The sequence below is a fragment of the Kogia breviceps genome, chromosome 6 (assembly GCF_026419965.1).
Source record: "Kogia breviceps isolate mKogBre1 chromosome 6, mKogBre1 haplotype 1, whole genome shotgun sequence".
Taxonomy (NCBI): Eukaryota; Metazoa; Chordata; class Mammalia; order Artiodactyla; family Physeteridae; genus Kogia; species Kogia breviceps.
The window spans coordinates 26,516,209-26,529,374 of NC_081315.1; the positions used below are offsets into that span (position 1 = coordinate 26,516,209).

A 13,166-nucleotide genomic window follows, 5' to 3' on the forward strand; every position below is an offset into this window, starting at 1 on the left:
GATCCAGGACCTTGGAAAAAGAATGGAGGCAAAGATCAAGAAGATGCAAGAAATGTTTAACAAAGACCTAGAAGAATTAAAGAACAAACAGATAGGACCAATACAATAACTGAAATGAAAACTACACTAGAAGGAATCAATAGCAGAATAACTGAGGCAGAAAAACAGATAAGTGACCTGGAAGACAGAATGGTGTAATTCACTGCTGCAGAACAGAATAAAGAGAAAAGAATGAAAAGAAATGAAGACAGCCTAAGAGAGCTCTGGGACAACATTACATGCAACAACATTCACATTATAGGGATACCAGAAGGAGAAGAGACAGAGAAAGGACCAGAGAATATATCTGAAGAAATTATAGTTGAAAATTTCCCTAACATGGGAAAGGAAATAGCCACCCAAGTCCAGGAAGTGCAGCGAGTCCCATACAGGATAAACCCAAGGAGAAACATGCTGAGACACATAGTAATCAAATTGGCGAAAAATAGGACAAAGAAAAATTATTGAAAGCAGAAAGGGAAAATAGACAAATAACATATGAGGGAACTCCCATAAGGTTAACAGCTGATTTCTCAGCAGAAACTCTACAAGCCAGAAGGGAGTGAGTGGCCTGATATACTTAAAGTGATGAAAGGGAAGAACCTACGACGAAGATTACTCTACCCGGCAAGGATCTCATTCAGATTTGATAGAGAAATCAAAAGCTTTACAGACAAGCAAAAGCTAAGAGAATTCAGCACCACCAAACCAGCTCTACAACAAATGCTAAAGGAATTTCTCTAAATGGGAAACACAAGAGAAGAAAAGGACCTACAAGAACAAACCCAAAACAATTAAGAAAATGGTCATAGGAACATATATATCGATAATTACCTTAAACGTGAATGGATTAAATGCTCCAATCAAAAGACAGAGTCTTGCTGAATGGATACAAAAACAAGACCCATACATATGCTGTCTACAAGAGACCCATTTCAGACCTAGGGACACATACAGACTGAAAGTGAGGGGATGGAAAAAGATATTCCATGCAAATGGAAATCAAAAAAAGCTGGAGTAGCAAATACTCATATCAGATAAAATAGACTTTAAAATAAAGAATGTTACAAGAGACAAGGAAGGACACTACATAATGATCAAGGGATCAATCCAAGAAGAAGATATAACAATTATAAATGTATATTCACCCAACATAGGAGCACCTCAATACATAAGGCAACTGCTAACAGCTATAAAAGAGGAAATCGACAGTGACACAATAATAGTGGGGGACTTTAACACCTCACTTATACCAATGGACAGATCATCCAAAATGAAAATAAATAAGGAAACAGAAGCTTTAAATGACACAATAGATCAGAAAGATTTAATTGATATTTATAGGACATTCCATCTAAAAACAGCAGACTACACTTTCTTCTCAAGTGCACATGGAACATTCTCTAGGAGAGATCACATCTTTGGTCACAAATCAAGCCTCAGTAAATTTAAGAAATTTGGAATCATATCAAGCATCTTTTCTGACCACAATGCTATGAGATTAGAAATGAAACAGGGAAAAAACGTAAAAAACACAAACACACAGAGACTAAACAATATGTTACTAAATGACCAAGAGATCACTGAGGAAATCAAAGAGGAAATCAAAAAATACCTAGAGACAAAAGACAATGAAAACATGATGATCCAAAACCTATGGGATGCAGCAAAAGCAGTTCTAAGAGGGAATTTTATAGCTATACAAGCCTACCTCAAGAAACAAGAAAAATCTCAAATAAACAATCTAATCTTACACCTAAAGGAACTACAGAAAGAACAAACAAAACCAAAAGTTAGCAGAAGGAAAGAAATCATAAAGATCAGAGCAGAAATAAATGAAATAGAAACAAAGAAAACTATAGCAAAGATCAATAAAACTAAAAGCTGGTTCTTTAAGAAGATAAACAAAATCGATAAATCATTAGCCAGACTCATCAAGAAAAAGAGGGAGAGGACTCAAATCAATAAAATTAAAAATGAAACAGGAGAAGTTACAAGAGACACCGCAGAGATACAAAGCAACCTAAGAGACTACTACAAGCAACTCTATGCCAGCAAAATGGACAACCTGGAAGAAGTGGACAAATTCTTAGAAAGGTATAACCTTCCAAGTCTGAACCAGGAAGAAACAGAAAATATGAACAGACCAATCACAAGTAATGAAATTGAAACTGTGATTAAAAATCTTCCAACAAGGGCTTCCCTGGTGGCGCAGTGGTTGGGAGCCCGCCTGCCGATGCAGGGGACATGGGTTCATGCCCTGGTCTGGGAGGATCCCGCGTGCCGCGGAGCGGCTGGGCCCATGGGCCATGGCCACTGGGCCTGCGCGTCCGGAGCCTGTGCTCTGAGACGGGAGGGGCCACAACATTGAGAGGCCCGCATACCGCAAAAAAAAAAAAAAAAAAAAAAAAAAAATCTTCCAACAAACAAAAGTCCAGGACCAGATGGCTTCACAGGTGAATTCTATCATTCTATGAGGCCACCATCACCCTGATACCAAAACCAGACAAAGATATTACAAAAAAAGAAAATTACAGACCAATATCACTGATGAATATAGATGCAAAAATCCTCAACAAAACACTAGCAAAGATAATCCAACAACACATTAAAAGGAACATACACCATGATCAAGTGGGATTTATCCCAAGGATGCAAAGATTCTTCAATATAGGCAAATCAATCAATGTGATACACCACATTAACAAATCGAAGAATAAAAACCATATGATCATCTCAATAGATGCAGAAAAAGCTTTTGACAAAATTCAACATCCATTTATGATAAAAACTCTCCAGCAAGTGGGCATAGAGGGAAACTACCTCAACATAATAAAGGTCATATATGACAAAACCACAGCAAACATCATTCTCAATGGTGAAAAACTGAAAGCATTTCCTCTAAGATAAGGAACAAGACAAGGATATCCACTCTCACCACTATTCTTCAACATAGTTTTGGAAGTCCTAGCCACGGCAATCAGAGAAAAGAAATAAAAGGAATACAAACTGGAAAAGAAGAAGTAAAACTGTCACAGTTTGCAGATGACATGATACTGTGCATACAGAATCCAAAAGATGCCATCAGAAAACTACTAGAGCTAATCAATGAATTTGGTAAAGTTGCAAGATACAAAATTAATGCACAGAAATCTCTTGTATTCCTATAAACGAATGATGAAAAATCTGAAAGAGAAATTAAGGAAACACTCCCATTTACCATTGCAACCCAAAGTATAAAATACCTAGGAATAAACCTACCTAGGGAGACAAAAGACCTGTATGCAGAAAACTGTAAGACAATGATGAAAGAAATTAAAGATGATACCAACAGATGGAGAGCTATACCATATTCTTGGATTGGAAGAATCAATATTGTGAAAATGACTATACTACCCAAAGCAATCTACAGATTCACTGCAATCCCTATCAAATTACCAATGGCATTTTTTATGGAACTAGAACAAAAAATCTTAAAATATGTATGGAGACACAAAAGACCCCGAATAGCCAAAGTAATCTTGAGGGAAAAAAACGGAGCTGGAGGAATCAGACTCCCTGACTTCAGACTATACTAAAAATCTACAGTAATCAAGACAATATGGTACTGGCACAAAAACAGAAACACAGATCAATGGAACAAGATAGAAAGCCTAGAGATAAACCCATGCACCTATGGTCAACTAAGCTCTGACAAAGGAGGCAAAGCTATACAATGGAGTAAAGATAGTCTCTTAAATAAGCGGTGCTGGGAAAACTAGACAGCTACATGTAAAAGAATAAAATTAGAACACTCTCTAACACCATACACAAAAATAAATTCAAAATGGATTCGAAACCTAAATGTAAGACCGGACTCTATAAAACTCTTAGAGGAAAACATAGGAAGAACACTCTTTGACATAAATCACAGCCAGATCTTTTTTGATCCACCTCCTAGAGTAATGGAAATAAAAACAAAAATAAACAAATGGGACCTAATGAAACTTCAAAGTTTTGCACAGCAGAGGAAACCATAAACAAAACGAAATGGCAACCCTCAGAATGGGAGAAAATATTTGCAAACAAATCAATGGACAAAGGATTAATCTCTAAAATATATAAACAGCTCAATATTAAAGAAACAAACAACCCAGTCCAAAAATGGGCAGAAGACCTAAATAGACATTTCTCCAAAGAAGACATACAGATGGCCAAGAAGCACATGAAAAGCTGCTCAACATCACTAATTATTAGAGAAATGCAAATCAAAACTACAATGAGGGGGCTTCCCTGGTGGCGCAGTGGTTGAGAATCTGCCTGCTAATGCAGGGGACGCAGGTTTGAGCCCTGGTCTGGGAGGATCCCACATGCCGTGGAGCAACTAGGCCCGTGAGCCACAACTACTGAGCGTGCGCGTCTGGAGCTTGTGCTCCGCAACAAGAGAGGCCATGATAATGAGAGGCCCGTGCACCGCGATGAAGAGTGGCCCCCACTTGTCACAACTAGAGAAAGCCCTCACACAGAAACGAAGACCCAACACAACAACAACAACAAAAATTAATTAATTAATAAACTCCTACCCTCAACATCTTAAAAAAAAAAACAAAACTAAGCATGAAATGCACCTAACCCCTGCCTTAAAAAGAAACAAAAATACAATGAGGTATCACCTCACACCAGTTAGAACGGGCATCATCAGAAAATCTACAAACAACAAATGCTGGAGAGGGTGTGGAGAAAAGGGAGCCCTCTTGCACTGTTGGTGGGAATGTAAATTGATACAGCCATTATGGAGAACAGTATGGAGGTTCCTTAAAAAACTAAAAATAGAATTACCATATGATCCAGCAATCCCACTACTAGGCATATACCCAGAGAAAACCATAAATCAAAAAGACATATGCACCCCAATGTTCATTGCAGCACTATTTACAATAGCCAGGACATGGAAGCAACCTCAATGCCCATTGACAGACGAATGGATAAAGAAGATGTGGTACATATATAGGATGGCATATTACTCAGCCATAAAAAGGAAAGAAATTGAGTCATTTGTTGAGACGTAGATGGATCTAGAGACTGTCATACAGAGTGAAGTAAGTCAGAAAGAGAAAAACAAATATCGTATATTAACGCATGTATGTGGAACCTAGAAAAATGGTACAGATGAACCAGTTTGCAGGGCAGAAGTTGAGACACAGATGTAGAGAACAAACGTATGGACACCAAGTGGGGGGAAAGCCGCGGAGGGCAAGCCGCGGAGGGCTGGGGATGGTGGTGTGCTGAATTGGGCGATTGGGATTGACATGTATACACTGATGTGTATAAAATTGATGACTAATAGGAACCTGTTATATAAAAAAATAAATAAAATAAATTTTTTTTTAAAAAGCCTAAATAATTCTGAAATAATCAAAATCAATTATATATGGCAAATAAAGGACTATAGTGGTTCAGGGTATGAGTTTGAGTACCACTGCCACCTGGAAGCTTGGAGACCTGGCGTAGCTTACTCAAACCCTCTGAGCCTCGGGAAAAGGGGAATTGTGTAGTATCACATAAGGATATGGAGATTAAGAATGGCTGTACCACTTTATATAGATGGCACTTGCTTCCCCTGCCAGGTACTGTTCTACGTGCCTTCCATATATTAAGTCAACATTCACAGCAACCTTATGAGGTGAGAAAATTGAAGTGCTTAGAAGGTAAGTAGCTTGTCTCAGGTCACAGATCTTATTAGGGAAAAAACTGGGCTTTTAATCCAGTATGGTCTCAGAGTTAGTACTTTTCATTACTATATACACAGTCTCTCAAAAAGATTCAGACAAGGTGTATCAACACAGTGTGAGAATGTCACTACCCTCAAAAATGATAGATCCTACTCATGATCAAAACTGCAATTATAACTGGAGAAACAAGCCTTTTTCATACTGCTTCTAAAGGAGAATCTGCATAATAAAAGACAAAGTCAGGAGAAAATAAACCAGAAGTCCATTATGATGAATGCATTTCACGAGTAATAGCCCCTGATTGAGATACTTTTATTTTAGAGTTTTTCCTCTTCTTTCTCTTTTCTTTCACATAGGCAACCTGTTGCTAGATTTCCATATTTCCTTCAGAATTACTCTTGGGATTGTCTGTTCTTCACCTGAGGGACCTAACAGAGGCATTGCAGCTGGATTAATAAAACAAGAATTTGGAGCAAGAGAGGTGAATGTTAGCGCCAGCAGATAAGAGCCAACTATTATAACGAAATTTCTTTGAATTGACATATTTTAATTGCTCTTCAAATCCCAGATCACTTGACTCTGCCTTGGCTGTGAAGATAGGAATCAGCGTTAGCAGATTGTGGTGACTGGGCTAAGATGGCGGTCAGGTCCTGGAAGAGGAAGAAGTAAGAGGCATTTCTCTTCCCAGTCACTGCCTTGTGCATTGACTAAGTCCTGCAGTCCTGGGGCCATTCTGTACAACATGCTATGCGAAGGTGAGGATCAAATAAAAACAGAAGTTTAAAATTCTGCAAATTTCTCCCATATGAGCAAGAAACACGTTATACTCACTTTTTTGTTGTAGATGTCTCCAAGCATTGTACTTGCTCTCACAAAATCTAGGCTTTGAAAATTTTTTCTTGCAATTTTCACAACTTTTTTCATGTATTTCACTGCTTCTGCCATCTGTCCTTGGCTAGAAAAAATAAAATAAGAAACTACTGGAGTGTCGTCTCATTTAATATCACAGTAAAGAGAAGATTTTTTTGTGTCTTTGCTTTAGAAAGTGTAAGACAGTTATCAGGGTAATGAAATGTAAAGTGTATATTTTAAAAATATGTGGCTCATCTTTGACAGAGTATACACTGAGTTAGAACTTAAGCCTTTAAACTCTTATGCATTGCTAGTAGGATTGTAAAATAGTGCAGCTGCTTGGAAAAACAACTTGTCAGTTCTTCAAAAAGTATAATATACAGTTACCATATGACTCAAGAATTCCACTCCTATGTATATACCCAAGAGAAATGAAAACACATGTCCACACAAACACTTGGACATAAATGTTCATATCAATGCTATAATAATAGCTAAGAAGTGGAAACAACCCAAATGTCTATCAATTGACTGGGAAGCAAAATGTGCTGTATTCGTACAGTGGAACAATATTCAGCCACAAAAAGGAATGCAGTAGTGATACATACTACGACATGGATAAACCTTGAAAATACGCAAAGTGAAAGATGCCAGTTACACAAAAAAACCCACATATTGTATGATTCCATCTACATGAAATGTCCAGAACAGGCAAATCTATAGAAACAGGAAATAGGTTAGTAGTTACCAGAGGCCATGGTGGTGCGGGTGGGGGAATTGGGAGTGGCTGCTAATGGGTGTGGGTTTCTTTTTGAAGTGAAGAAAATTATCTGAAATTAAATAGTGGCGATGGCTGCACAACTCTGTGAACATACTAAGAACTACTGAATTGTAGACTTTAAAAGGAGAAATGTATGGTATATGGATTATATCTCAGTAAAGCTGTTATGTTTTGAAAAAATAAAACCTCTAAAAAGGTTGAAAATATCCACATTCCTCTGCAAATGAAACCAGTTCTTTGACGGGAGTCATATGCGATTCATATAATACCTTCTGGAGGTATCAGAACAAATATGACGAAAATAGAGGATTCTGAAATCTCCTAACCAGGATTCAAGGTAGGAAAGATAAAGCCTGAAGATGGAAGGAGCCTGGCTCCTGGCACAAGAATCTGGCAAATGGCAAGAATTTACATAAACAAGAAATAAGACTTTATTGTCATACGTCACTGAGATTTTGGCGACTGTTAGCACAGCTCAAATAACCCAGAATGACTAAAACAAGTTTGGCTATTTTTTTTTCCTTCATAAAGAATAGAGGGGTCAGATCATTATACTATACATCATTATACTGTAAAATTAGTGCTGTATGTCAATAACATCTCAATAAAACTGGAAGAAAAAATAATAAAGTACTTGTATCTAGAATATTTGAACAAACAAATAAATAACACGTGGGGAGCATCGGCCAAAAAAAATAAGAGGCACATCATTTTAAAGATTTCAATGAATTATATTCAGAAACTTCTATTATTTGAATTTTGCTCTCATTTTACAAATCTGAGTCCCAAATACTCATTAGTTTATCATGATCTGAATGCTACCCCAAAGATATACAAGTGTTAGTTTCATATGAGTAAGAGCTAAACAGTAACATAAGAAGTGGAAAGAGTCTAAATATTTCTCTAAAGGAGCTAATTATTTGAAAGCTGGTCGAAAGAGACGGGATCTTTCCTTCTAGGAGCCAGTTGTAGTGATGTCCTATGTGAAGAACACTTGGGGGCCTACAAGATTAAGAACCAAGGTGAAAAATCCTTGAGCAACCAAAGAGTCAAACAGTAATTTTTGAAAACAGCTCCATCCAAGGTATCATAAGCTGTGACTGCCTTTTGCAGAGGTAGTTGAAGCCAAAGTCCCACTCAAGGGACATTTGACTGCTAATTCAAAGACTGCTGATTCAGAGCCACAAAGAATTAAAACATTACGGACAAAGCAAGAAGTGATTTCAAAATAATGGCTCCAAATTAAGCATGCTGAAGAAATTCAATATCTGTTGAATGTCTGGCTTTTTTTTTTTTTTTTTTTTGGTCAATCCCTAAAAAAGAATGGTGAATCTAAGATGATACGCAATTCCATTATTAAATCATGTCAGAACTGTTGAAATTGTTTTATTAAAGTGACAAAATCCAGAATTTAGAGATTTAAAAATAACAAAAACCCCTGTAATTGTGTTCTTCAATGGAATATAATAAAGGAAAAACTCTTACTCCTGAATGTGTCTGAATCCCTAGAACTACCTCTCTTTGCTTTCATAAGTCAGCAGTTCCCAGTGAGCATCTGTGCCACGACCCTTAATAAATCACAAGATGAAATTCTGAAAGGAAGAGGTTCTTTTACAATTGAGCTGATTCTTGCATGGGCATTTCTTTATGTTTATAGGGCAAGGATTTACTCATAGGAGCTCCAGATAGGATGTTGTCAAATATGGCATATGGAGAAGCTTTGCTACAAATTTTTAAATTATTGCAACTATAGAAAAATTTAGCAACTCTAATACATACTTCACTGATTCTAAAACACCTACTTTCCCATATTTTAACATTTCTGAAATCAGGATCCCTTAGAACAGGTGGCATCTTATAATCTCTGTCAGACAGGGAGCAGTCAAGTCATAGCTGTTGCTGGATTTGTCCATGTTTCTGGTTATGACTTGCAATTACAATGCCTTGATCTTTCTGTCAACAACTATTAAAGGATAATTTCAGAAAGAAATATGAGGACTGGTTGTTTTCTAAAAACCTTTCACTGAAATTCTGGAAGAAAGAAAGTACTAGCTTCAAGATTGGCAGACTGAGTGTCCATGACTTGGAAGAAATACTGGAGGGGGTACTGGGGCACTATTTTAAGAAAGGCTACATAGCACCAACGTTCTTGATGACACAAAAGATAATATGGATGAGGAAAAAAAGATAGTGACAATTCTGAGTTTAAAAGTGATTCAGAAGAATTGGACTTTGAATGGAAAAATGTTTGAGGAGTATAATAACCTTACTTTGTTTATATTTTCTTTTTACATGAATTCTCAAGAGTCGTAAAAAATACCTATGTGTGAGTCTAAAATAGCTCTTTTATTAAGTATAAGATCAAAATTCTAAGCAATAGGAAAATATTATGTCACAGTTTAGTTAGAATATTTTTCTTCCTTGGGTATGTAGGGTGTGTAGTCAAAATAAAAAGTTAGATTCGGTGAAATCTGCAATTAAAGCTACTCGTTCAGTATAATGGATTAGGTTAGTTCATTGGTTAATAAATTTTTGATTAAAATTTGCTAGGAAGTATAAAATTCACATTAAATTTATATGTGTATACATGATATGACTAGGACATATGAGATTGAACAACTCTAAAACTGGTCTAATTACTTTATAGTTCTAATAAATTTCTATCTGTACTGACTCAATTTAAGTTTATGCAAAAATTAACTTACCTAATTTTTTGTTTGTGTTTACGTCATATGTGTATAGCCATAAAGCAATCAAATATTCAACATTGTTCTGTTTGTATGCTGGGCATCAAAATATTAACAATTCTAACCTTACACATTTATTTGTGAAATGGCCCTCATTTTCCTGGTTGCAGTTAAAATAGGAAAAGTTAACATTCACCCAAATCTCTGAGCAACTAGAACTCACCACAGAATCATTTTTTCCAAGAATATCTATAATCAATAATCAATGAGCATTACCATATGCAATAAATAGTTGGAAAAGCACTAAGAAGTAAGATAAAAGGTAATATTTGGTTTTTAGTGGTAAGAACTTGAGATCTGTCACACCAGAAATGGTCAGTATATGGAATAAATAAGTTCATGCAAAAACATTTTCATACATTTAGAATTTTCATAAAATAATCCCATGAATGGGGTGCATATGTTAGCATCACTTATTGGGAAAGTTAAATTTGTTTAGCTGTTTTACGAAATCAAATAAAATGAGTTGGGAAATTATGCTTATAACCAAGGAGGAATTATCTAAGATTAGAACTCATTTTAACTTGGAAAAAAATGTCAAACTGCCATGAAACACTGACTGAAATGAAATATTGTGTCTAAGTGCTATTATTCTATAACCCATATGGAAAAAAACACAGCAGCTCTGAGAAAAAACTGCATATCATTAGTCCACAGTCTTTGATCTATACTAAGCACTTAATAAAATTAGTCTTTAAATGTCAAAAAAAGAGAGGTGAATTGTATGGTTATTTAAAAGGATAAAACCTTTAAAAAGTTTCTATCCCCTGAGCTGGGTCTCTGGCAAGGACAGAGAAAGGGCATAGGCAACCATGTGATGAAGCGGACCGTGGAACAAACGTGCCGTGACAAAGGCACATGCGTGACGCTGGGACTGATTCACAGACAGGAAGGCTGTTCCAACAGCGAGAGGCCGGGGGCAGCTTCCTGCAGGAGCTGGGGAGGAGAGCAGCGGCCATGGGGGGGGCGGGTCTCCTTGGAGATGTGATGCTTCTGCCCTCTCCAGGGGATTGGAATGTTCCACTTGACTGTTCCACAAAGGAATGGAAGTGAAAACAGGCAGCAGGTCCCTTTTGCCTATTAAACTAACATTAAAATGTATTTCGTGGAAATACCTAGTGCTGGCAACAGTGTAATGAAATTGGCATTCTTGTAAATCTCTGGAAGCATCCGGTAAACCAGCAAATGGGAATAATAATAATAAATAATAATAATAATGAATTGGAAAGTATCAGTTAACACACCTGAGGAGTTATTATAAATGTTTGTATCATTGGGCTCTGCAATCAGACATGTGGAAATCTGTCCTAATGGATGTTGTTTTAAGTAGAAGGGGAATGATATTCACCACTGCATTCGTCTGAAAACAAGTGGAATCAAAATAGATGTCAAAGAATGGTTATGTAAATTGATTCTAACAACTCAGTGGTTAGTGGCCTTTAAAATATTTTTTTCTGAAGAAATTCATCCACCTGCAAATACAAATCTTAAGATATGTTAAGTTAAAAATCATGACTCATTTTACTAAGTATGTTTGCAAATATCTAATTAATAATAAATATTGGGGAAAAATACTGGAAGGAATTACAACAAAATAACAGTGCTGTCATTAAGATGAAAAAAAAAAGTTTATAAAAGCTGAATGGTAGTTTGTTCTTGCAAGTGTCCCTCAGTGGTGAAATCTCAGGTATCACTAAAATCACCTATACAAGTGGCAAAATGCTTAGAAAGACATACAGGTTCTAGCAGAGTGCTTGGCATGTATTAGGCCTTCATATATTTCTGAATAAAGAAACAGTCGAAAATTTGAGAAGGGAAACACTTATGTAGTACACATAAAAGTTAAGCTTCCAGGTAAGTCATTGGAGAACCTGTCATTGGCTATTTGGAGACCATGACTGTAAACTCCTGTATCCTGGATATTTCAGTAACATCAAGAACATCTTTTTATTTCAGGAACATCTTTGAGAGGCTATCAAACACCCTGGAATGTTCTCATGACTGGGGAGTATGGTTCCTGCCCCTAAACAGTTTCACTGTTTGGAGAGATTAATTTATATTCATATGTGGGATTAACTGTGATAAGTACTATGATCTGTCTGTAGTGCTTTGAAACCTAGAGCACATTCATTTGAGTATCTTTGCAAGAGCAGATCTAGTGTTTGTGGGGTACATTTGGTCTTAAAAGGGAGCCAAAAGGATATGGAGCCAAACCTAGTGAATACAAGGGGGATCTCAAAGCATCAATAGACATTTGAAAAATTGTAATACGCACTGTGGGAGATATCTTTGAACTGCATAAAAGGTTTAGTGTGCTTATAGAGTCACAGGCTCTTTGCTCCACTCCATCTTTCTTCCTCTTCCACCTTCACCCAGGTCTTCAGCACAGGTTGGGGGTCACTGCTGTTAACCATCCATCTTTCTCCAAATATTTCTCCCTGTCTAGTGCCTAGCACTCCCAGCCAGTCTCCTATTCTCTCATTTTCCCCATATCTTTCATTTTCTCAGTATCTAACTGACACTGAGGTCTCTGCTTACCCAAAGTTGGCTGTTTGCAGGGTTCTGTCCAAGGCCTTTCTCTCCCCTCCATTAAATGCTTCTATGGGCAATTTCATATACTGCTACGGTATGTCCTAATTCCTATATGCACATGCCTGGCACATCTATATTTCTAGCCCTGATTTCCCCCTGTACTTCACATCCATATTTCCAATTGTCCAGACATACAAGGCATGCAAAGGAAGACAGTTCCCTCCAAGTGATGTCATCTAATGATGAGAATGATGGCATTTTGGGAATTAATCATCAGGAAACCCTTTCATAGTACAGTAGTATAAAGTGTTCACAAGTAATTTAATGTATTTTGTTCTAAAAATGGGATTACCCAGAGAGACTATTTTCTATGTTTTCTAAATGTGTCTCTAGATCCTTTTGGCTGTTTTCAAAGATCAAGCCCACCTCTCAACCAGTGATGTGTGGCTATAGGAGCTATTCAAAAGCATATGCGACAGCTCAGAAAGTATTTCAAAAGAGTTT

General features: G+C 36.8%; 1 protein-coding gene across 2 annotated transcripts in view; it reads right to left on the reverse strand.

The window, feature by feature from the left end:
* TTC29 (tetratricopeptide repeat domain 29) overlaps positions 1–13,166 on the reverse strand; it is a 241,988-nt gene that overhangs the window by 95,876 nt on the left and 132,946 nt on the right. For both annotated transcript variants that reach the window (XM_067036908.1, XM_059065746.1), the window contains exon 8: positions 6,582–6,705. In XM_067036908.1, coding sequence (XP_066893009.1) covers positions 6,582–6,705 — 124 coding nt within the window. The remainder of the gene's footprint in view (positions 1–6,581; positions 6,706–13,166) is intronic.